Below are 24,543 nucleotides of genomic sequence, written 5' to 3' on the forward strand. Positions count from 1 at the left end.
CTGCTCTGCTCATCTCATCAGAGTAAGAGAAGCAATGCAAACTGGCGGGTCTTGTCAAGGCACATGGCAGAAATTGATATATTACAAGCATGTATGACAACTAAAGACTGCAGATGTTCTCATACTGCATGTTGTGATTGTCCTCGCTGATACACAGTGCCGTCAGCTAGACACGATCACACATTTCAAACTCATTTCTTTGCGAGTTTACTCCTAAAAAGATGAAGCCTTCAGAGTTTGTGCAGTCTGATGATTCATCCTGAGTCACTGTCACTGACCGCTACTCATGAGTGGGTGTTTTTAGCTCATTCCCTGCTGAAATAAGTTAGTGCATTTGCTGTATTTCGAGGCAGAATATTGCTTGTACCCCAGGCAACTACAACTATAGATAATGTTTACAAAAGTACAGACATGTATTTGGTAGCACTTCTTAGCATTTATTTTGACACAAAATCCACAGTTGTTGTGTTGAATAAAGTAGCGCAGATGTCCGTGTCCAACAAGATAGAATTCCCAATTAGCATCAATGAAAAAAAACCTCAAGCAGAAGAAACGTAAATACAACCCCACCTTTTGGAGGAAGAAAAAAAAAGCACCAGGATATGTGCCATCAAACAAGTATCTAAAAATGTGAGATCATCTCATTGTTTGTATTTTACATCAGAGTATGCATCAGAAATCTCTATGCTATACACCAAGATACAAAATCAACTTGATATTCATGATGACATAAAAATGTTTGGATAATTATATTGACAAATATCATGTTAACAAATACCAACAACAATCAACTTTGGCCTCATAATAAGCAACAAAGACTTACCACCACAACAACACGGCAGACGATTACTCTCTCACACATGCGTACAACACACTGAAGAGCTGCAGGTAGAAGTGCACAAGAATACCCTCAAAGAACACCACATTTTGTAGCAATATTACTCTGAACTATTTCATGTACAATCACATATAGATACTTCTATGAATCCAGCTGTCTCGTAGCTGCAGGAGTAAAAGGAGAACACTTTTTGTTTCCCGGGAGACAAACAGTCGTGAGTAATCCTGAATCAACAGGGTTGGATGTTTTGTTTTTTACGTGGCAAACCAGTTCAGCCGTACCAACGTGGGCTCTGCGTTAATTCTTTTTCAATTCCTCAAATGTTGGCGTTACAAAATTAAAGTCAGTACAAATATAGAGTAAATACTATCTTGATAAGTTGAAGAACAGTCCTTTGCAGTCAAAACTCAGCGAGGTTAACAGTCTTATATCAGGCCTTTGCCTTCTGTGGCAATGAGGGTAGAGTTTGGGCATTTTGTCTGTACATACTAGCTGCTCACAAGGCAAAATAAATCAAACTAGTTCTATACACTGAACTCAGATCAGTTTGGCTTCAATGTAAAATCAGAGCTGGGGTAAAACGAGCCCGTTTGTGCCTCTTGTGTGTTACGATTACATTCGAGCAGTGGTGGAAAAATTATTGAGATTCTTTACTTAAGTAATAGTACTAATACCACACTGTAAAAATACTGTTACAAGTAAAAGTGCATTGGAAATGTAAAAGTATGGATCATCAGGAAAATGTACTTAAAGAATTAAAATGTACTCAAATGCAGAAAAATCTTTACATTTTAGAAACAATCAACTACAGTAAGTGTTTAATCAACTTATTTAAGATGTACTTGCAGGCCTATCTATTTAAGATGTACTTGTAGGCCTATACATTGTTGGGTAGTTTAATTAATAATAAAACATTGTATTTTATAAACTACATGTGTTGTGTGTGTGTAAAGTGACTAGTAACTAAAGCTGTCAGATTAATGTAGTGGAGTAAAATGTACAATATTTCTCTGAAATGTAGTGGAGTAGAAGAACAAAGTGGCATGAAAAGAAAATATGTACTTACGTTACATTCCACCAATGCATCCGAGTCACAGAGCTAAATATCTGTTTGAAAAATAAATACCAGAAAACTCCATAAGGTCATTTAACATTTAACACTTTCAGAATTAGAAAGGACAACTCTTTCCGTCTAGCCATTGTTACGTTGCTGCACAAAAAAGTTTTGACTTCATTCCCTATGTATCTTGTCTAATGTTTAGTATGACACAAGAAAAATACATTGAATGAAGTTTTCTGTTTTATGTCCAAACTTAAAATATCATACAAATGTATAAAGACCAGATTCAGAATGCTGCATATACATTTTAAAAACTATAAGTCTAAAAATATATTTGAGTAATTTTCCTAAAATAGATTTTGTAGACCATGTTTCTAATGAAATTCATAAATCAGTGACAAAACATGTACTGTGTAATACTGGAGAAATATGAATAAATAATTAAATAAGCAATCTTGTCCAGGCTTGTGAGACAAAGAATAGCCATTCATATTGGTAATCATTTGCCTACCATAATATTTTATGGTTTTGTTGAGCCATTTTATGGAAAACTCACACTCACAAATCCTCATGGTATAAACAATACAAAATGGGACTCACTTTCCATTCCCCCCATATCACACTGTTCATATATTGTTTTTTTTGTGGTTTTTTGTAACTGTCAAGGCATTTTTTTATGTGTCCAGCTTTTGAGTCCAAACTAATTTCCCTAAGGCGACATTAAAGTATATTGTATCATATCATTTCCCTTCTGAATATTTTAGAATGTTCAACATCTTTGGCCAATCCATAGATGCAACACATGATTCAAGGCCAAACTTATTTTGTAAGAAAATATAAAAAGAAAGAAAAAGGAACATTAATATATTAAAAAAAAAAGGGCCGACGTTATTTTCAGCCACCATCTTTGTGTGGAATAGGAAACCGAGTTGAAATTTGGGAAATGGCTTAAAAATATTTTTTTCTTTTAGTCCAAATGGACAGAGGAGACCAGAGGAATCTGGAAATACCTTCAGAACAGATATTTTTCAGAAACAAGGATGCTTCGCACTGTGACCCAAATGTAATGACAATACATGAGAGCACAAACTGGGGCTAAAGGAAAACCAGATCATCTGAGTTTGCAGTTGGGAGAAACCTTAAGCCAAAGGCATTTAAAATGCAGTGTTATGTACAATCAAGGGTCTCTGCCCAGCACAGCTCACGGATCAGTTATAAAGAGGTAAATGTCTTTTTCACAACAGTTAATTTCCTATCAACCAGCATTAACTAGAGTAAGGAAAAAAGTGTGAATACTATTGCTAAATACTATTTTTGCAAGTCTCACTGTGTATATTTTATAAAGAGACTGCTAAGCACTGCTAGAAAATGTTTGCCCATTTGATGTGCGACTATACACAGTTTACAGAAAACACACACACACACTCGCATAGCAGCAGTAAACTATAGAATGCCAGACAGAAAGTCTATTTTCATCTAGGCACCATGTATGTCAATGACCATACATTAGCTAGAACTAATCAAAGACAATAACAACTGTTCAGTCTTTAGCCAAAAAAATGTACAATAGCCAGAAGGCTTTTATGTCGATTTGTTCAGAGGGTGACCACTCTCTGTCAGAGCAAGGGTCACCGCTGAGACACAGCTGTGAGTCACTGCAAAGATCGGAAATAATCAGAGAATGACAAAATAACCTTCATAACAAACCCAAACCTCCCAATACACACACACACACACACACACACACACACACACACTTCGTCTATCACAAATAAAGGTATTATTGAGCTGAACCCAGGCAATGTTTTCTGTCCACAGAACTATAAATGAGAAAGCTAGACAATTAAGTTGGCTTTGCACTGAGCCAAGGACACAACAAAGTGGCCTCTAATCAATGAACTACAGAGGCATTTGTGTCACAATAACTACAGCAAGACACACATGTACAAAATGTGATTGAGACACTCTTTTTCTAAATCTTATTCTGTGCTTCAGTACATTTTGTACTGAGAATTAACTACAAGAGAGTACACATGTGGCATTTCCACTGCTAAGACCAGGATCGACTTACTCAACATAAGTGCAGAGCATCAATCAAAAGGGTATCAACCTCACAATGAGGCAGAGACTATTCTCTACTGACAGATAATGTACAACTGGACATCAACTGACAAATGATTTCACACACAAAAAACAGGATCAACCGGGATACATTTAGAGAAAAGCAGTCCAACTCTCCATGTTTAGCCACAGCAATAATAAAAGAGGCATTACTCTGACTTTAAACCTGCACTCCCTACATTTATACCTTTAAAATCTCACAAGCATTACTTGACTCAGACAGACATTACAATGGGCACTTCATTTCAAAGTGTCCTCTCAAAGCCCACACCTGGCAGATTGTGTTGCCTTGCTGCAGTTTTGGACACTTTATCAGAGGTTTTCCGTCAAGCGTCATGCTGTATAAAAATTCTCCGTAAACAATTTCAGTGTATCTTTTTGTTGCGATGCATAACCTTTTACATTCATTATCAGTGATGAGATTAGGCTTAAAGTTTCTGCCTTGTAAAAACTGAACAGTCCGTCCACGGAGGAATCAGACTTACATTGCCTTGCAAAAACGGTAACGACCAACCAGGAACATGTTCAAACACATTAAATCCTAAGTCAAACAGTCAGTTAATGATACAGTATAATCATGTAACAGTCTGGAACAACAATGTATAATCATAAGACCATTGTAAAGCTTTGCCACCCACACATTATAAATAATGTTTGCACCCCTTATGGGAGCAACATAAGACACAATGTATAAAACACTTCTTGAATCAGTCATAATAGCTCCCTTCTTATTTCCTCTAAAACAGAGGGAAGTAGGCTGGTGAAAGCAAAAAATTCACCTTACAACAAAAAAGGTCACAGGTTAGTCCTGTGACCTCGAACCATATGTCCAGTAGTTATGAACCTCTTCAAAAGATAGAATCCAGACACAATTAGTTAGAGCTGCTCTTTTGAAAATGAATTGTTTAGTGGTTTTCTTCATATACATTCCAAGAATATAATTGTTTTCAATTCAAAAAGAGGTCAGTCAATGATAAACAGTCTTGTTCACTGCTGCTGGGATGATTTTAGTAATATGGTTAATCAGACAGCGGTTCCCAACCTCTTTGTTGTGCAACTCTTTCAAAATGGGAAAATATTTTTCTGTGACCCCATCACACATCCCATCACACATTGCATATGTCAGGATGCTGTGAGCTGGTCCACTAAAGATTGATTTTCGCATCTCAGATTGTTTCATTTCAATAATGTTTTTAAATGTTCAGAGAGGTAAAACTATCAATAATTCCACGAAAAAAGGAAAGATTAGAGAAACATTAGCATATAATTTTCTTTAGCAGAACTAGGTTTCTTCTTTCTCATACTGTTAATCATCACGACCCCTCTGATTTATTTGTTGTCACATGTTGGAAACCACTGACTATTTGGGTTTTTCGTTTCAAGGAGCTAAAATGCTTTTTTAGCGATTTTGCGTCATGTAGAAAAAAGAGAGATGAAAAGTAAACGATAGAGGGACATGTTTACACCGATCCACTGGTAAAAAATGGATTTGGTTAGCATGTGGGAAAATGGAGACAGCGAAAGAGCAATTCATTAGCATTTTCATCACTTTAGAGGAGAAGATATGCTGTCTCCCAAACTATAAATAAATTACCTACAAAATAGGACTTTCAGGTGTCGGCTTCTCTTGGAGTTTCTCATTTAAATACAGAGAAAACAAGAGGATACATTACTCATCCTGCCCCCAACCATAGTAAGACCTGCAAGACTTTTCTTCAGTGATTTCACTTTTCACCTACTAGTCTTGATCTATGAAGATGCTATCAAGCATTAGCATCTCACTTTTCTCACTTGTTTGACTACATCTCACAGGCTGTCAGCTTACGAGGACTCAACAGTGAAGATGGCCTCGCCTGTCTTCTGGATGATACTGGAGGATGAAGAGACGTGGCCGCGCTGTTCAACGCAGACGTCCAGGAGTGGTGACTGAACAGCAGCCTTCCCTCTGAGGGAACAGTCCACGCTGTCATGCAGCATGTCTTCCCTCTCCTCTTCCTTCACAGCCTCTTTTCTTCCTTTCCCAGAATGCCCCTTCTGTAGTTCCTCTTCCTCTTGTTCCTCTCTCTTCACGTGGCAACGACATACCTCAATGCCCGAGTCACCTGTTAGCCGTCGATGCCGGAAATGATCCTCCTCCTCATCTTCCTCTTCCTCCTCTTCTTTTTCTCGTTTTTGCTCTTCTTTGTTGTTGCAATGTGTGGAAACTGCCACGTTTGAGGAGAAGAGAGCCGGTTTAGGGGGATACAGAGTGGGCCTGGGGATTGGACCACAAGGCCGAGCCTCTTCTTCTTTCTCCCTCTGAATGGCCACAGCTCCAAGGGGGTCTGAGAGGACGAGAGGATGGATTTGACCAGGAGGGAGGGAATGTAGCAGAATGAGGGGAGAAAGCGGGAGGCGAGAAGGGTGTGAAGGACGAGAGTGTAAAGGAAGAGAGAGAGGTGGAGCTGAAGGCTCACTGCCATTAGAGGACCGTCTTTGTACGGGTATGACATCTGGAGTGGCCGCGGGTATGACATCAGGGGGAACTTGTAACGGAGGTGTCGGGGAAGAAGTTGGTGTGAAGTTGTCCGCAACCCTTGGCATGACAGCACAGTCGCCCCCTGCTTCACTGGGTGTGGAGATGTGGCTGCTGTCATATGTCTCGTCTGTCACCTGGACAGAGAAGGAGGTGCTGGAGGGGGAAGTGAGGGAGCACGACTCGCAGGAGCAGCTAGTGTAGTTGTCAGAGCTCTGGGAGGAAGTCAGGCCACTGGGACCGGGGCCCAGATAGGGAGGGCAAGGGTGACGGTGGTGGTGATGATGGGGGTAAGAGGAGCTAGGACCCCCCATGGCACCTCCCTGCAGGGCGAAGACGGAGCTGTAAGGCGGAGGAGGGGTGCTGGGCTGCGCCGCCACCTCCTCGTAGGAGGGCAACTTGAAGGAAGCCAGAAAACCTGTGACAAGAAATATGTCAGCTCAAATGCGCAGTCTGCTACTTGACTTGTAAAAGGACAAGACTGGAGATACAGCATGCTATACTTTTGTTAATGTCAATAAATCACATGAAAAGACACAAACCAACAATGAGTTCAACCTACGAACAAGTACTGCCTGTGGATCTAAAGCCTGATATAGCCTGTCCTCTGTGCCATAGACCTCCATTGTTGCACTGTCTCACATGCTTCCTTATTAACATGGGCACTGTAGTTTATTTTGATTCAATCCCACATACACACTACTAACTAACCAACAAAATGTGTATTCATCTCCGACTTAAAATAGTCTAGCAAATGCTCAGTCACAATACAGTGTTGGAGTGCTGCTTGGGTGTGTATAAAGTGTCCCTCTGGTGCTTTTCAATTTGGGGATCCTACTAGTTTAAAAAAGGTTGAAGGAATCCGAGGCACTAGAGAAGGTAATGTTTTAAAAGCCTTCAATATCTTCTTGGCTATAAAGTCATTAAAACATGCCTAGGCGGTTCATCAGGGCAACTAGGCGACCATTTTGTACTTGCCCTGATGGTGGCCTTAATGGCAGAAACGCGTAGGCATGTTTTAATGACTTTATAGCCAAGAAGATGAGATTAAACGTTACCCTCTCGAGTGCCTCAAATTCCTTAAACCTTTTTAGTCCATCAAATGCACCATATTCTAACTGTTTAGGTGACGTTTGCTAAAAACTACAGTGCTGCTCTACAAAATGACTTAGCCTTTTTTGAAAATGAAATTTCTTTGCAGCATGGATGTTTTATTTAATGGTTACTGGTTAACTGATGTTCTATTTAGTACATGTTACATGTAATACATGTTAATTATTTAACATTTTGTTATTTTATTCTGCATGGTGTAAAACTGTCTTAATGAGTGGAGATGACTGCATCGACCATAATAAGTACAGTATGGGTGTAAGGTTAAGTATTTGTTGTCTATACTATTCAGTATTTTTTTTTAAATGGACGCAGAGGGGTCTGCGGGGGTACGCCGTCGATTTGACGCACAAGCATAAATCAGCCTTAAGGAAACCAAAATATAAGTTCTGGAAAATTGATTTACAATATATAAAACACTGTTTCAAACAGTATTAAAGACACAAGCATGTTTTTAAAGATTCTCAGACTCTGCAGCAGTAGATCTAGATCAAAAATAAAATAAATATGTGAAATGAAATAACATAAATAAACCTACTGAGGTCCAGCACTGAGGAAGGGTAGTTGCAGGCTCCGTTATAGGCGATCAGATTGATCTCCCTCTGTCTCTGCTGCTGTTGGATCCTCAGCTTGGCCCGGCGGTGGCGGTAAGCACACAAACAGCTGAAGAGGATCAGCATCGTCCACAGCAGCCAGAACCCTGCAGAGAACAGGAAATGAACCCAACATCTTTATGAAAACAATATGTAATGTTTTTACATTACTGCTGTGCATTTTCCAATGCATACCGTAAGATGTTAGATTTATTTCCGAGCTTTGTTTGCATTAGTTTGACCATGACATCAACTTTCAAACAACATATTTGAGGTAGGCAATTCATGTCAGTAAAAAAATGGATGCTTTTCTACCATATAGTTATGTATAGTTTGTAGTGCTGTCAGTTAAACGCGTTATTAACGGCGTTAACGCAAACCCATTTTAACGGCGTCAATTCTTTTATTGCAAGATTAACGTTCTTTTGGGCCTAGCAAACTTTGTAGTTTTTTTCACATGCTGTTGCAACAACTAGTAACGTTAGAAAAACTACAACACCTCACCGGATCTAGCTAGACCGGAAACAAAACAGGCACGCCGCACACACTTGTTTGGGCTTGCGAGCCGGCCAAAGAGTAGTAGGCTAACGTTACGTTTTGAGTGGATGGCGAGTGTGAGACGCCGAAATAGATGCCAATAAGATTCTGAATGGAAAGTTTACTTTTAAAAAGTTGCCAAATGGTTTCATTGACAAGACCAAAGTGATCTGTGTGTTTTGTCGTTGTGAACTGAGCTATCATCGCAGCACGTCCAGTCTGAAATACCACTTGATGGCCAAGCACACAGCTGATGCGAATTCTCCGCCCCCTCGTCAAAGCCAGGTGACAATGGATGACTTCAGACAGAAGCACATCATGGATGTATTAAGAGAACCACAACTAAGAACGAACTTACTGCAGCTATAGCTAAATGGGTGGCTACTGCATGTAGGCCTGTTAACGTTGTGGAGGACGAGGGTAAGCCGATCCACTTTTCCATGTTGATAAGAGCATTAAAATGAGAAAAAAATAATTGGACAAAAAGAAATCAAGGGCCATTTAGAATATATAAAAATGTGCGATTAATTGTGAGTTAACTATGGCATTAATGCGATTAATCGCAACTAAATATTTTAATCGTTTGACAGCACTAATAGTTTGAAATGTCTTCCGGGTGGACAGCTCATGAATGCAGTGGTTACAGTTGTAGTTTCAGATGTCAAGTGATTTTTCCAATGATCAGATTTACCTAGATAGCAATGCAACATGCAGGCTAGAACTGTTGTTTGGTGCCTCCTAGTGTTTATTTTAAATATTTGACCATGGCAGTATCTTAGTTTGTGTTCAAATTAAACAAATGACATAATAACAGCAATGAAAGTTAATGTGCATGGAGAAGGGAAAGCCCCAAAAGTCAGGTAAAGTCAGTTGACTCACACCAGAGTTCATAATAGTAGGTACAGCAGCCTGTTTCCCCACAGCAGTGCCCCGTTTCACACAGGTAACCTGGATTGTCGTTTACACCAGGACAGTTGGGACTGACAACAGGCTGGCTACCAGAACCCCCATGATGCTTCACCACCTAGTGGACAAAACACCGCAGCACATATAACCACAGGGAAAATAATTATACTGCAGAGATAAAGTTGTAATGGTTGGTATGGCGACGGTACTCCCTTCGACAGACGACAGGATGAGCTCAAGAATTGATCTCGACCCTCACAAAAGTGCTTTGACAAAATACTTACAACCACCTGTTATCACCTGACATATTTAAGTCATGAGGCATCTCCATGACAACTGAGCAAACTCCCATCTGCTGATGAAGACCATGAGAGCGGTTGAAATCTTAATCTGATTTTAACCCTGACTTAGCTGGAGGGTTTTTTGGCCACTTGGGGGCTGCATAATAAGCCGTAAATACACTGACATATTATCACTATACCGTGGCGGACATTTGGAGTCATGTCTCTGGTCACCTGACAAATATAAGTCCAATATTCACTGCTGTTGTATGACGTCTGTTTTGGTCTCCACCTGAGGGAAATATCAGGCTCTTTAGCTGCTACGTGTTCAACAGCTAGTCACTACCTTTGTCTGCCTGCTGTTTGGTACTGTGTAGGTAGTGTCAAGTGGCATTATCAGAGCTTTTTGCTGAATATAGCGGCCTGAGGCAGCTATTAGCAGAGTTGATATGAGTCTGAGACTGTACCAAATGAAGTTAATTAGTTAACTTAGGTTCAGGACCAGGGCCAGGCCTCAACCACACCTCTAATCAACTGCCCAGTCTACTTACACCTGGTAAACCCATCCTGCTCGGTTTGTCTCAGATTTCTCGACCCATCTTCCCTTTCCCTTCGTTTCTTCTCCTTCCTACCTCATCCCTACTCATATCCCTACATCCTCCCTTACGTTCTCCCCTCATCCCTTCCTATCCAATCTGCTGCATACCTCTCTCATGTCTCATTCCAGGTACCGTCTGGGGGGTTTGTACTCAGCTCGGGTGGAAACACACCTGATACGGAACCCCCCACACTGAGTCTCCCTAGTCTTCTGTACGTCCTCTCAGACCAGAACAGACAACACCCTCCCCTATACATCCACTCATCTGTCCTCAACATGCAATACCTCCTGAATTTCCATTAAACCTTTAAATGACATATTGTTGTGATGTGGTCCTTGCTAGTGAAAACAGTGAAGGTGAGCTAAAAGATGCTAAAATTCTGTCCTGATGATGATAATTCTCAATGGGTTCTTTCCTACGGGTGACCCTGTTCACATCACACATTTAATCCTTTGTTAATACAAACATTAATTAGTGCAGCTTTAAGATTATTTTGTGAGATGACAGTATGTTTGTTGGCAGCTTAAGGTCAAGATTCACTTTTTAAAAATCTCACACCTCATTAACTGTGCGCAGGTCAGTCTCCTTCTGAGAAACAGCCACCTAAACAGAGAAATGGAAGGACCTCTGTGAATGTTACAGTTCCATCTTAATCATTAGCAAGTCAGTGTGAGGGAGAGAAGCAAGTGAAGAACTAAACCCAGACATTTAAATCATAAATGTTTGACACCTCATAAAATCCATGAACCACAATAATAATGCAGCAAGAATAGGGTTGCTAAATTTGTTACGTACATAGTTACCACACATGAGATTGAGAAGTGCTAGCAATAAATTATGCATTGCCATAGCAATCACTGTGGTTACGCTTGGAGGCTTTTTTTTAAACTCCTTTACAATGTGTTATATTATCCAGTGATATAAAATGTTTAGTTGTGGTTGAAGGTAGAGCTCCCTACCGTAGCAGTTTCAGTCCCATCCAGCCCCTGCAGGGACATGGTCATCTGTTAAAAGACAGAGAAGCACAATGGTTAAGAAGGAGCAATAGAGAGAGAGAAAGCATACGATGTAAATGGCAAGAACAAACAAAAGATTGGCAGATGTTAAAACTGACAAGGGCACATGCTTCACAAGAAACATTCTAGCAATCAAACATGATTAAAAAAAAAGACCACCAAAGGCAGTTTCCAGTCTGACGACGCTGGTTACCCTACACTCCTGGCTCTTCAAGGAGCTGGGAAGGTCAATGGCTTTTTGACAAAACCTGTTTCTCCTCTGTGGGTCGAGATAGCAGACAGAAGGCACCAAATCCCAGACACTCTCACTTCTTCTTTCAAACGCACACATGCATGCAAAAGGTACACCTCTAAAACTGTGATGAACGGTTCAGTCTATAAAATGTCAGGAAATAGAGGAAAAACACCCGACATGCATTCCCAAAGCCCAAGGTGACATGTTCAGATTGCTTGTTTTGCCTGTACAAAAGTCTAAAACCTATTTATTTTTAAAGAGTAAAAACAGAAAATTCTAACATTTGAGAAGCTGGAATCAGCAAATGTTTGGCATCTTTGCTTGGTAAATGAATTCATTGATAAATCAGTAATTAAAATGTATTTGTTTTCTGTTGATCTACAAAGCATTCTGTCACATATATCTGAAACATCTAGTCATTTTTAAAGAATATACATTTTCCTTGTGGGATTATTTTTAGTACCTCAGCAGGCAATGAAACCTACAACAATCACAAAGACTGACCTATCTATAAGGATGGGTGCTAGCAAATAGGCACCATTGGTGAATGATCATATAATGATTTGAGTCCAAATATTATCTGCAGTGGAAAAAATTACTATATGTGCGTTTACTCTACCCAAATGCAATTCTGTAACGGTGCAGATTTAAAAATTCTCTTGTTGTCACTCACGCCTCAGTAAATGTCATTCAGGCCCACTGTGAGTAAAAGGAAAATATGCCTGTGTGTGTGCTGCTGGACGTGGGGCCACGCAAAAAACTATGTGGAGACACTGGGGGCTTTAAATGAGCAGAGTAAATGAGATCTCTTTTGTTAACAACTGGCTGCTGGTTATGTAGTCAGCATAGGGAACAATGTTGGCTGCAGTGTGTGTGTACATGCATACAGGCCAGTGCACACACAGCTATTACCGGTTCAGAATTACATCTACTGTCTATTTACAAAGTACAAAATGACAATGGTCCCAAATTCAGCAAGCAGCTACCTCCACACACTGCCCTGAGGCTGTACAAATGTCAATAGTAGCCGTTAGTCATCCTAGAGACATTCATATTTACTATAGTACATCATATACAACTGTGCATAGTATATGCTTTTTTTAACACCTGATGCATCCACAGGTTTATCAATATTGCACAACACAACATTACATGACACTTTGGGGAAAGAGTATTGTCTAATCAAGGACATACAGGCAGAGCATTGGACAAAGTAATAATTAGTTTCTGCCGCGCTATGTGGCCATGAACACATGATCTTCACAGGCAGTGTTATTATAGCTGGGTACATTTTCCGATACTTGTGCCGATACACTACTGAAATACCATTTTTTTTATATCTTACTTTGAAAAATATAAACATGTTTTTTTATTAAACATTTTTTATGAATTTAACAAAAGAAACCAAAATGCTCAAATCTGGTTGTACAAGCCGGACAACAGCTTTGCCTTCACGAAATATAAACTAAAGCCGGCAAAATTATCATTTAAATCAGAAAGTACCTGATAGTACAAATCCAAGCAAGCATACCAGCATTGGGTGCTTGGCAGTCAGACATATTTCGGTGGATACCAAAAAAGTATTGAGGTTTAATACAGAGCTCTCCTGCAGGAGTCCTGGTTCATCTGTAGCATCCCTACTGACAGTCACCTGTTTGCTTCAAGATTCAAGATGCTTTCATGTTTGGTCCTGCAAACGGTGTGTTTGTCCACTAAATAGTGTGCCACATCAAAACCCAACAGAAAAGTCATGCTGCATAACCAACTGTCACATTTAACCTCAGTTGGTTCATAAGGAAGCTTTTATATAGTTAAAATGTCAGAGTCAAGAGGGTTTCAAGAGAGAGCTGAGTTCCTGTGGTAAGCCCACCACACGGCACAAGTACACGCACATGGGTGTGAAGTTATCATTCAGACTTCCCCAGAGACCACGGACCAACCACAAAATGATTTCAACCCCTGGGATCCCACGGTTCTGCATAGCCTCAACACACACACACACACACACACACACACACACACACACACACACACACACACACACACACACACACACACACACACACCTTCAATAACTCCATCCTAGATGACATGAAACCTGTGACAAACATGCTAGTTTGTGGACTGTGAGCCTTTCTCTGCTACCTGTGGTCAAAATGACTGGCTGAGATGTCTCCTTGAGTGCTTTCAATAGATGTAAGCCAATGTAGTTTTCATTGTGGTATTATAAAAACAGTTGTAAGCCTAAATATTTTTTTGGGGAAAAACAGACTTGAAACAAGGAAACATCATCCTCAGGGTGAGGCCGGCAGAGTACTGAATCAGCAGTATGGTGTTCTTCTGCTGGACAAGCAGCTGTACATTAGATTTATTAGGCTTTAAGGATTTGGCAGTTAAAGCTCTTCTAATCACAGCTAAATCCTTGGTGCATTATGGCAGATTGTGTCAGCTACGCATGGAATCTACTTAAAATCTAATTGCAGGTTCAGCAACACAAGCCAATGAGTCACGAACTACTACTGAAATCAATAACATTCCTTTAGTATTCACAGAGAAAGTTGACTGTATGTCTGTGGTAGCCCTCTCAATTTAGAATTTAAGTTAAGTGACCTTCCAGTAGCCTACATTTTAAAATATTTGTAAAATATTCCCATAATATTCTGGACATTGCGCATAAGAGTACCCATTCTTCAAAAACTTATTATCAAATGATTTGCAATTAACTACATCACTGCATCACAGACCGCATTTCCACAAACATCACATTGAACCAATATCTGACTGACTTTACTACACACACAAAAACATTTGCTGCAGTGGTGCAATCGATGCACATCTTGTCCTTGAGAAATATATCAAAAGACACAAAATCTCAAGATGGAGAAAAGGAAACACAGATCGGTACAGAACAAGTTGAGGCCACTGTTTGCCAACAACAACAACAACACAGACCGAGGGAAGCATGTTGCTCTGCAAAACAACTGAAGCCCAGCTGTCGGCAGCAGTGTTTGTATCAAAGGAAAGCTGTGCAGTGCATTACCTCCTCAGCCGTCAGACCGAAGCAGAATGTCAACGTTTTCTCTGGATCCATTGCGAGAGCTGAATACCAAGCGTAACAGAGGAAATGTAAATGAAATGAATAAAGTGGGATGTTATTTTGCTAAGCACCCATCACCGCTGCCCCACTCCACAGACACGGTGGCATCCCCATCCGCCATTGCCCGGACGGACGACGGACGGATGCCCCTCCCAGACTCCGCTCCACACCGGAGTATACCAGGGCTAGATTCCCCGTGTATTTTATGGATGGGACCGCGGAGTATCACAGTGCAGACGGTTCTGTCGTCGACTGGGGTTTGCAGTAGTAAAATAAAGATGTTTTACTCTTTGTGTTCGTAGAGAGGGGTCGGAGCTGTGCATGATGTCATGCTTTTTCCAGCCCCCAAAGTACTTGTATGGGAGCACTGCGGCTTTGATTGGCCGGAGCTCCCAGCAACAGCCGCACAGAGACGCCTCAACACGGCACACTTTTACTGCTGATCATAAAACCAACACCTGTGCGTTTTTGTAGTGATTAATTAGTGAAACGGAACCGCAATATTTAACATCTAGTTACAAAAAACAAACAGTTTTTACTCACTGATGATTTGTTTGTGCAGGCTGACTCTAGCAATGTAATTCATATTAACGTAGGCTAATGGGAATCTAAATCTATCTGGAAGCACCATTAGGTTATATCTTATCTATCTCTCGGTAAAAATGGCACAAACTCATTAGCCTACTCCATTGCAAGTAAAACCTGCAGTGAACAAGCAGAAGTATCATTATATTGTTAAGAATGGTGTCTTCAAATACCCTCATTAATATGTTGTTTTGAAATAGGCTACATAGCTTGAATTAGCCTCAAATTGTATTTATTAAATAAAGCCTATATTTTCCTCTGAAACAAAAAAGTAGGCTACACAAAATTAGTTATACCACTGGTGTAACTACAACTCAATTAACGTCAATAGTAGCTAACGTTAGCGTTTTTTCAGTCCAAAAACTATAAGCGCTTGAATTAATAAATACACCAAATTTAACAGTAAAAGTTACATTAATCAAAATGTTACACTTAAATATTAACGTTAGCTGCTAGAGTTAGCTAGATCTGTAGGCCTAACTGTCATTAGCCAAACAACTTTTGCAGTAACATTCCAGGCTTAACAACAGGTACATCCACCACAGCTAAAGGATTAGCATACTTTCAACCTAAAGGCTGTTTTATGCTTATGTGTGTACCCCCGCAGATGCTTTCAACATTAATTTCAAAGGTTCCTTTGAGTACTGTGTGTACATACATTTCTAGTATAGAAAGCCGCAGACCGCAGACCTCTCTGGGTCCACGAGAACCCCTCTCCGAGCCCGCCATGACACCACCTCCAAAAATGTGTAACTTTGCATTGAGGCATGCAGACTGCAAGGACTGTGATTGGTCATCTCGTCCTGTGTGTTGATAGTCGGTGTTTCAAGCAGCCTACTGTGGGGAGTAGCAACATGCTAGTTCACTGACATAAGCTTTGCAAATAAACTCAGACATATTTGATTACAATGACGGGGTTATCCGTTTGTAAAGTGTCTATATTTCAGTAACATTTTTAAATTAGCACTTTGCCAGCAAGCAGTACTTTGTGGGCAGTTGTGCTAAAGTTTGCCTGCTAACATAACATAAACTGGCTCTCTCTCTTTCATCAGAAATGGCAGTTTCGCGATTGACGCCCCGGAAACCACACACCCCCCTAGCATTCTGGTGGTGAAATGAACTGTGACGCAAAGAAACACGTTCAACCCCAACGCAGAACTCTGAAAGGGTCACAACGCCGTAGGAGCGACGGCGTAGCTACGGCGTGGAGTTGCGGCAGAAGCATAAAGCAGCCTTAAGTAATGAATGGTTTAAAAGTGGTGACTGCTTCAAAAATATTCTTACTATCTTGTTAAACAAACTATTCTAGCTAACATCGTAGTATGTTAACTTGAGTCTACTCTGTGCAGTGCAGTAGTCGAGTCACCAAAGAAGAGTCAGAGTCGAATCACCATTAGGCTACCTGAGTTTGAGTCTGAGTCGAGTCACGAGTCCAGGGAATAGCGTTTCGGGTCGCACTTGAGGCCGAGTCCAGGACTCGAGTACTCTATCACTGCCTATTACACATAAAAGTAGTCAGAAACTTCATACAACTTCCAAGTCCTACTTCATGAATGCTCAAGTCCGATTTCATAAATCCTCGAGTCCAAGTCAAGTTTCTATTGTGAAAAGTTGTTGATGGTATCAATAGTCTGCGGTGGAAACAGGTACATGTCCGTACAGGTTACCTATGGTTGTAAAGGTACTATAAACCAAAAGTGTTTGATGGAAAGGTGGCTTAAGAAAATGTGGCTAAGGAAGTGCCAACTGGTGACTTAAAAGTTTGAATAGCACCTGCTTGTTATGGTACACTTTAGGGTTGCTGTTATCATTCTTTACCTTAAAATTCAGTCTCGGTGCTAGTTGCTAGGCAATTTTATTGAGGTTTCTGTTGCTCAGGTCATTCCTTTGGGCTCCTCAGTTTTTGGTGGGACTTGTTGGAGGCCAACATATTGTTGACAACATGCAGTATGTTCCAAATAGTGAACACTGTAGGCTACAGGACATGTGTCACAGCTATTTTCACATGGTCATACCCTACATTTTAAAACATAGCTCTACTGTTTTGGGGTGACACCTTTTTAATTTAATGTTTCTGTACTTTGGTATTATGGTCAAAGTTACAGAGTCATTTTGAGCTACAATATTTCAATGAAGATTATAAAAACAAAATCAATTCCTGATCAAATACACATGCCCTGTAGCTAAATGTCATATGTAGTTTTTTTGTTTGGCATTGTCCATTCTAAGCTTGCATGTTTCTGCCTTGACCTGTACCCTTGTAAACTAATTTTTAATTCCAAAGGAAATATTCTTGGCAGAATAAAAGTGAAACAAAATCAACAAATATATTTCAGAAATGTAAAACTTTTTTTGGTGGCATATTGGAAATTGTTTGAGAAGATGAACAGCTGTCATATTACAATATTGGCTGGCATGTGTCTTGATCCACATCACAGCCAAAACCTACTAGATACTAGAGAATGTACTATAGAAATACAGCAAGGTCATCAATGACAGTTTATGTCTTTTAGTCACTAGAGGGCAACAGACTACAGGCTTTCAGTCATTTTTCTGCACTTAGGTCGGTTGAATGACCTCTCACAGAAAAATAGCACTACAGTTTAGTAAGACTTGGGCAAACAGTTATAGTTGTATTGTTTCAGTAAAAGCAATACTAATGAAACTGCACTTTATTTGAGACATGTTTATCTTTACTCATATATCCATCATTGCTTATCATTTCTATCTGCCATACACCTCTTCAGGGGCAGACTGGGACAACAATTCGGCCCTGGCAAGTCCGTCCCTTACTACCCAATTTCAGAATGGGACATTATTTGTTTCTTAATTGCAAAAACCAGGCTCACGTGAGATTATGGCACCAGCAGCATGAGGGGGCCACTTACAGGCTTTCATAATTAAATAATACACACAATTTATAAAACCCTTCAAATAAACTACCATGGCACTGTCTTAGAATAGAATGGAAATGCTTCCTTATTTAAAACATTATTACAAACGTAAAACACCCAAAACACAACAGACATAGCGGACAAGACGAAAGCTTTTATTTAAAAAAGTAGAAGCCCGGGGACGGCACCAGGCGGGAGGCTCCAGGCTGTAGCCTTACAGTTTTGCATATTTTTGTCAAACTAGTGTGAAACGCCTGTGTTGGCGGTTTTTTTTCTTTCTTTTTTTCAGCAGCCCAAATCGGCCCAAGAGTGCATCGGTCCCTTCTGGCATTTGCCAGAACTGCCAGATAGCCAGTCCACCTATGCATCTCTTTCTGTTTCTCTTGTCACAAAACGGGAACATGAAACTCTGAAGTATTTCCACCGCCCTACATTGTTTTCCCCATATTTAATACCAGTGGTTAAACAGGTAGTGAAGTACAAGTTTGAGCTCTTGCTCACCAGTATTGGATGTGTATTTGAGTGCAAACCCATTGTACCGTCTGGATTAAAGGGAGCACTTACTAACAGGGTGTGTTATCCCTTTAGAGATATTGTGTTAAAGCAGCAATGGGTGGTAATTGGTTGGTAACCACACAATGTTTCATACCATGTCAATGACCCACATGCAGACAGGAATTTGTAAAGAATTATTTTTCAAAACTGTTGGTAGATCTACACTAAAAACCTGAAGTGAAGGACTCAAATGGGAGCAAAAAAACTGAGATAGACATTGGAACAAGTGCTTAAAACAAGAACTAAAAGTAGATAAAACAAACCTCTTAGCTTTCCAATACTTTGGATTTGTGTACTAACATTGGAATGAAATACATCAGTATTCTTTCTTGTGAGAAAATATTAACACTGTACCCTGAGTTACTGTATTTATCCTACGTATTAAAGAGAAGATGTTTTAGTGAACTTGTTTGCTCAATGACACAATGTGACGAAACACACTTCCTCTGACCCACCTTAGCACATGTGCACACACAGGCACACGCACAAGAACAACAAACCCATAGCAAATGTTAATGGGCAAGGGAAGTTATGTTTTTATTTTAGTGAAAACTAATACATAAATGCTCCATGCTGTGGTATATTAAGAAAGATACAGTGTTTAACATTAAAACATGATGTATAAATAATATATGAATATCCATCCATCCATTTTCATCCATCCGGCCCAATTTGATATGCAACTCAATTTTATACAATATATGTAGTATAGAGGAAACTCAAAATGAAACTCATTTTATATTTTGTTTTCCTCTCCATGGTGAGGTTAGACATGTGATGTATGCAGTAATTACTTCTGCTAATTACTTTATAGCTTCTCCCAGAAGAAATGGCAAACTGGCATTCAGTATGTAAGATGTGGCCTTGCAGCACGTCTCTCTCGCTCTCTCTCTCTCTCTCTCTCTCTCTCTCTCTCTCTCTCTCTCTCTCTCATCTCACATCAGAGTCATCACCCCTTTCTATCCACAGAATGGGTGTAGCTACAAAGCAGCATCAACACATCCACAAATACATGAAGAAAAATAGATGATTGATGAGAAGCATGTTTCTCCAAGCAAGTTTATACTTCTTGAACCCTCACAAATACATTCTATTTATTTAAAGAGATTTGGAGAACAGTTTAAAGTGACAGTTTAGGGGAGACTTAATTGACATTGAGTCCTCCTGAGCCAGCAGGCGCATGTGTGGTTCAAAAGACATGGTTACAACCACTAAATCGTTTCTTGGCACATTTATTGATTTATTCTTTGCTTTCCACAAAGCGAAGGAGCTAAAATTAAGAACGCTTTTTAACTTGTGACAGACCTTTATATTAATAATAGGTTACTGCATTCTGTAAACTGCTAATAACATATGATTTTAAACTTAGTTATGATACTATGACTTTGTTATATCAGCATGCACCAATAGTAGTATTATTTATTAATGTGTTAATATAAAATGTATTTTTGTGTAACAAATATTTGTGTGTTCCTCTTTATTCCACCGTCTGATAAAATCTCACTTGCACAACCAACATAATGTAGGTGCTTGTACACAAACAGCCACTGTCATATGTACAGCTGACAGTCACGTCTTTACAGCACACACAATGGATGCTCTATGACAGCATGGGGGATGATGACAAAACACAGGTTGTTTTGTGGGAGATTAGATGCAGGCCCGGCCCCAACTCAAGAGTTTATAGTGTGGACTTTGACAGAGTTGTCAAAAATAAAACCCTTATGAGACAGTAAGGAATGTTTCCTGTGGTTGCTGTGTTATTTTGAAACCTGCCCATCAAATAACAGTCATACGTCTTTACAGTGATGTCACTCTGGAAAGCTGATAAAAACACAAGTCATGCAACTTTAAATTTCCCTTTTCTCTTTAAATGCCAAACATAACGTCCACAAATCAACCACCAAAGCTTAATAATTTGCCAATGCCATTGCCGGGAAATGCAAAGTGGTGTGGTGCTGCAACACGCATCTGCCTGCTTTTACCACATAGTCAAGTCACATCCTGTGCCTTGTGGACATGATGTGACATTTAAAAATGCCACTGTAAATGACAGCACAGTGCACGATGGGCTCCCAAAGGGGGGAGAAAAATTCCATATATCTGAGGCGCACAATAAGGATCACTGAATTACAGCCACTTATGTTTATCTTTTTCTCTTTTTGTGCCTTTGGAAATGTGTTTGTGTCAGAAATCTTAATAATATGCAAGCAAGTAAGCTCCAGTCTCTTTATGTTCATTCTCCCTGGGGCCTTCCCTAATTTGCACTGCATTTGACTTGATACTTGAAAACATACAAAGCCACAGGTTCTTTATTTACTGAGACACCTAACCAGAGATCTTCAGAAGTTCAATACACAAAGACAATTTGGTTGTCAACAAAATCTAATTCAACATCTCCTGTTCTTGTTTTATACTGAAAACATTGCTTAAATACCCTAAAAATCAGTTTTCCTAATCAGCTTCTTATTTTAAGAAATAGGGTCCTACATTAATACAATATTATCTGCCAAACTTAAAACAATACTTGTTTTCACATAAGATATCTATATATTTGTATTTGTCTGTGATATCCTCTTAAGAAAAACCTCTTAGGATCCTCTTTGTCTGTGATCCTCACCCATCCTCTTATACGAATGAAGGCTATATCCAAAATCAAATTAGTTTTTCTTGTGAAATTCTGTATACTTGGACCTCTTCAGCTCTAAAAATCCTTCAAATGAAACTACGTCAGATAGTTCAGTCCTCATGTTGACCACTCATATAACCTCTGGTGAAGGGTCACAAGTAGATAGTTTACTCTCTAGTGAGCAGAATGATGAATCTTTACAAATTGTGTGAAGTGCTTAACTTTTTTTTTTTAATTTATTTATTTAAAACAGGGACAATGTACAATATACATTAACCTTAGACAGGAGAGATGCATTTTACCAGGTTGTAGCACTTGTGCTAATTTCCACCTGTAGTCCCTGGGCAGGCTGATGTCAACAACTCTTATTAATGTATAACTTTATCTTTGATCATTGCTTAAAATATGTAATGTTATAAAGAAAACAAGTTTCCAGGTGCTTTAAAACTTACTCAGATAACTTGTCATCACTTGTCCCATCAATCAAGTACCTGCCAATGATACCTGACATCCAGCACAAGGCCTTCATATGCCCCCTAGAAGATCCTCCACCAGCTGTCACTGATTAAGTCTGACAATGTCACTGGATCAGTCTCATCGGCCTCTGTGTTTGAAGTGTGACTGCAGTGTGTTATCATCGGCATTGTAAATCAGCTGTCCCTGTGCTAATAGCATATTCTACAGCTGTCAAACAGAACTGCAAGGAAACAGATACACAAAACTATTTCTCTGATGTTTGTTAAAGGATCACAGGACTAATCCGGCTGCAAACATTGTCATTATGTGCCGTGGTACACCCCTACATCAACAACACGCAAACCAAACACAAACACAATGCAAAGCTGTATATGTCATTACACAGACACAGCAGGCCTTATTGCATACACGCCGTTCAACTTTATGATGCATCATCCTTATCTCAACTCATGTGAGTAGACATCATGCGATATTCACTGTTAGTATTTCAAGTATTTTTGCTGATGTGTGCCCAATCAGTGTGGTATTTGGTTTCACAGAGGCAGTTGTATTATGTGAGTCACTATCTGTTGGAAAGACAGCACACCCTGACTCTGCTAAATAATGAGCTGGCAGTAAAGATCTGCTGTTTGTGCACAAAATTCTCACGACACAAACAGCTTCCTGTTCTGACATTTCATTTCACCCTGCCTGCCTTCTTTTTTTTGTATCAAAGTATTGTTTCTATGTAAACACAATTGATGCAAACATAACGTAATGAGGCAAATACAGATTTACGCTCAGAGAGAAAGCACACATGATTGACAGGTTGTTTTGCACCCCTACTTTCCTGATCCTCTCTTTGACAGCGGATTAAACTGACAGACCCCGCCCCACTCAGCGCACATACACGTACACACACACACACAGTCTGGAACCACAGGCCAAATAGAGGTTCATGACAAGTCCTGGCAAGTCATCCATAGTCAACTTAATGAGGGTAGTGGAGACCTTGAAACACAGGCACGCACACACACACAAGCGCATGCTATCAAACATGATTATCATGCCGTTGAGTGAAACGACCAAAACATCATATGAGAAGACTTGCATCAGGTTACCTCACGCTGCTGCCTGAAATCCAAAGCTTCACATCAAAGTATCATGACCAAAGAACACAAGCAACATGTTGTATATTATATTTCAAAGACTTAGGTTTTTACTTGCAGGTTAAAAAGGATTAGCACATGAGCCATGTGCATCCTTAAGTAAGCTCATCTATGTTTTTCTTACGTACCACTGACCAGACATCAGATGCACTACTGTAAAATTATTCAGAAATGTAAAAACAAAATGTATTTAGGAGAAAATAATAACCGCCAACAGTAATGAGAGAAAAACATGTACATGTTTGTTTGGCAGCAACACATTCACATTAGATTAGATTAGATTAGATTAGATTAGATTCAACTTTATTGTCATTGTGCAGAGTACAAGTACAAAGACAACGAAATGCAGTTTGCGTCTAACCAGAAGTGCAAAAAAGGGCTTTTTTACATGCATAAATAGAAAGCAATAATGTTTGTGACTCTCTAATGTAATAAATGGGAGTTAAAATCGGCACTAGGATATATGCTGCTTTTGGAAGCCACCCCTTCAGTCTATTTCTGATGCGCTTGCTTAAATATGCACTCCGCAGTGACACAAACAACAGTGGTTTACGATGCTGAGCACTGGAAAAATAGAACATATCAAAGAGAAAGGAGATGAAACCCACAATTGGGATCACATTCAAACCTTCTGCTCTTTCCAAATGAATTATCCACAGTTAACTAAGACAAAACTCTGGCTAGAATAACTAAAGTATTAGACAACATTGATTTGAAGAGGAGTAAAGAATGGGGGAAGGGAATTGAAAGAAGCATATGAAAACACAGAAAAGGAAAAATCATGAATATGTTTAAAAATAAAAAGGTCTCCATATCAGTACAGTTCCTCCCATTCCCCTATTGTTGATTCCACTACCTCCACAGGACCTTGATGTCTTTCTTCAGTGTTTGGTGCTGCTGATTCTAACATAAGGCTTTTGTTTCAGCCCGGTACAAAAACAAGAGGAACCCAGAGGACCATCAGAGCCCAGAGAGGAACGAACAGGACAACAAGTGCACCAAGCCGAGTTGCACCACTGACTGCTGCAGGCCAGTCAGCAGAGGAAACTCCAGTACAATCAAAAAGGCTGGTTCCCAGTGCATGTCTGCAATGTGTCTGTCTCCCCATCTGCATGTGTTATTTGAGTTCAATGACACTGCTTCACAGACTGATTTAAGTCTTATTTTGCAGACTTGAATGCAGCCATATTTTGAAACACAGCACATAAACATGCACAAAGTGGAAAAACATGTTTTTTTTTGTTCTGCGACTTCAACTCTTTCCATTTATTTCCATGGCGTCTGGTTAGAAAAAAAGATTGGTGAGAAACTGTCAATATGGTATCTATAAAAATGGACTGACTGATA

The 24,543-nt window shown here is 39.7% G+C and overlaps 1 protein-coding gene and 1 long non-coding RNA gene across 3 annotated transcripts; one reads left to right on the forward strand and one right to left on the reverse strand.

Moving 5' to 3' along the window:
- Positions 1–416: 416 nt before the first annotated feature.
- Positions 417–15,332, reverse strand: LOC116034300 (proline-, glutamic acid- and leucine-rich protein 1-like). Of its 2 annotated transcripts, XM_031276920.2 has the most exons (6): positions 14,852–15,332; positions 11,520–11,564; positions 11,119–11,163; positions 9,654–9,798; positions 8,183–8,344; positions 417–6,952 (listed from the first exon to the last, which is right to left on the reverse strand). In XM_031276920.2, the coding sequence occupies exons 1-6, from the start codon at positions 14,900–14,902 to the stop codon at positions 5,841–5,843; spliced, it is 1,560 nt and encodes a 519-aa protein (XP_031132780.1). In that variant the 5' UTR covers positions 14,903–15,332; the 3' UTR covers positions 417–5,840. The 2 variants fall into 2 exon arrangements, with proteins under 2 accessions (XP_031132780.1, XP_035855947.1); XM_036000054.1 differs by lacking the exons at positions 9,654–9,798; positions 11,119–11,163; positions 11,520–11,564; positions 14,852–15,332 and adding an exon at positions 9,368–9,644 and having other exon boundaries at positions 8,183–8,543.
- A 7,066-nt stretch (positions 15,333–22,398) lies between these two features.
- Positions 22,399–24,543, forward strand: LOC118494952. Its single transcript, XR_004897161.1, has 2 exons — positions 22,399–22,499; positions 24,123–24,543. It is a non-coding gene; the product is annotated as an uncharacterized LOC118494952 (long non-coding RNA).

This window comes from Sander lucioperca, chromosome 4, assembly GCF_008315115.2.
Source record: "Sander lucioperca isolate FBNREF2018 chromosome 4, SLUC_FBN_1.2, whole genome shotgun sequence".
In the NCBI taxonomy this organism is placed as follows: domain Eukaryota; kingdom Metazoa; phylum Chordata; class Actinopteri; order Perciformes; family Percidae; genus Sander; species Sander lucioperca.

Excerpts from the sequence above, each read along its gene's own strand:
- LOC116034300 (XM_031276920.2), bottom strand. The coding sequence starts at position 14,902 with ATGGATCCAGAGAAAACGTTGACATTCTGCTTCGGTCTGACGGCTGAG. Across the intron at positions 11,164-11,519 it reads ATGGGACTGAAACTGCTACG|GTGGCTGTTTCTCAGAAGGA; the intron begins GTAGGGAGCTCT and ends TTCTCTGTTTAG. Across the intron at positions 6,953-8,182 it reads TTCCTCAGTGCTGGACCTCA|GTTTTCTGGCTTCCTTCAAG; the intron begins GTAGGTTTATTT and ends TTCTTGTCACAG.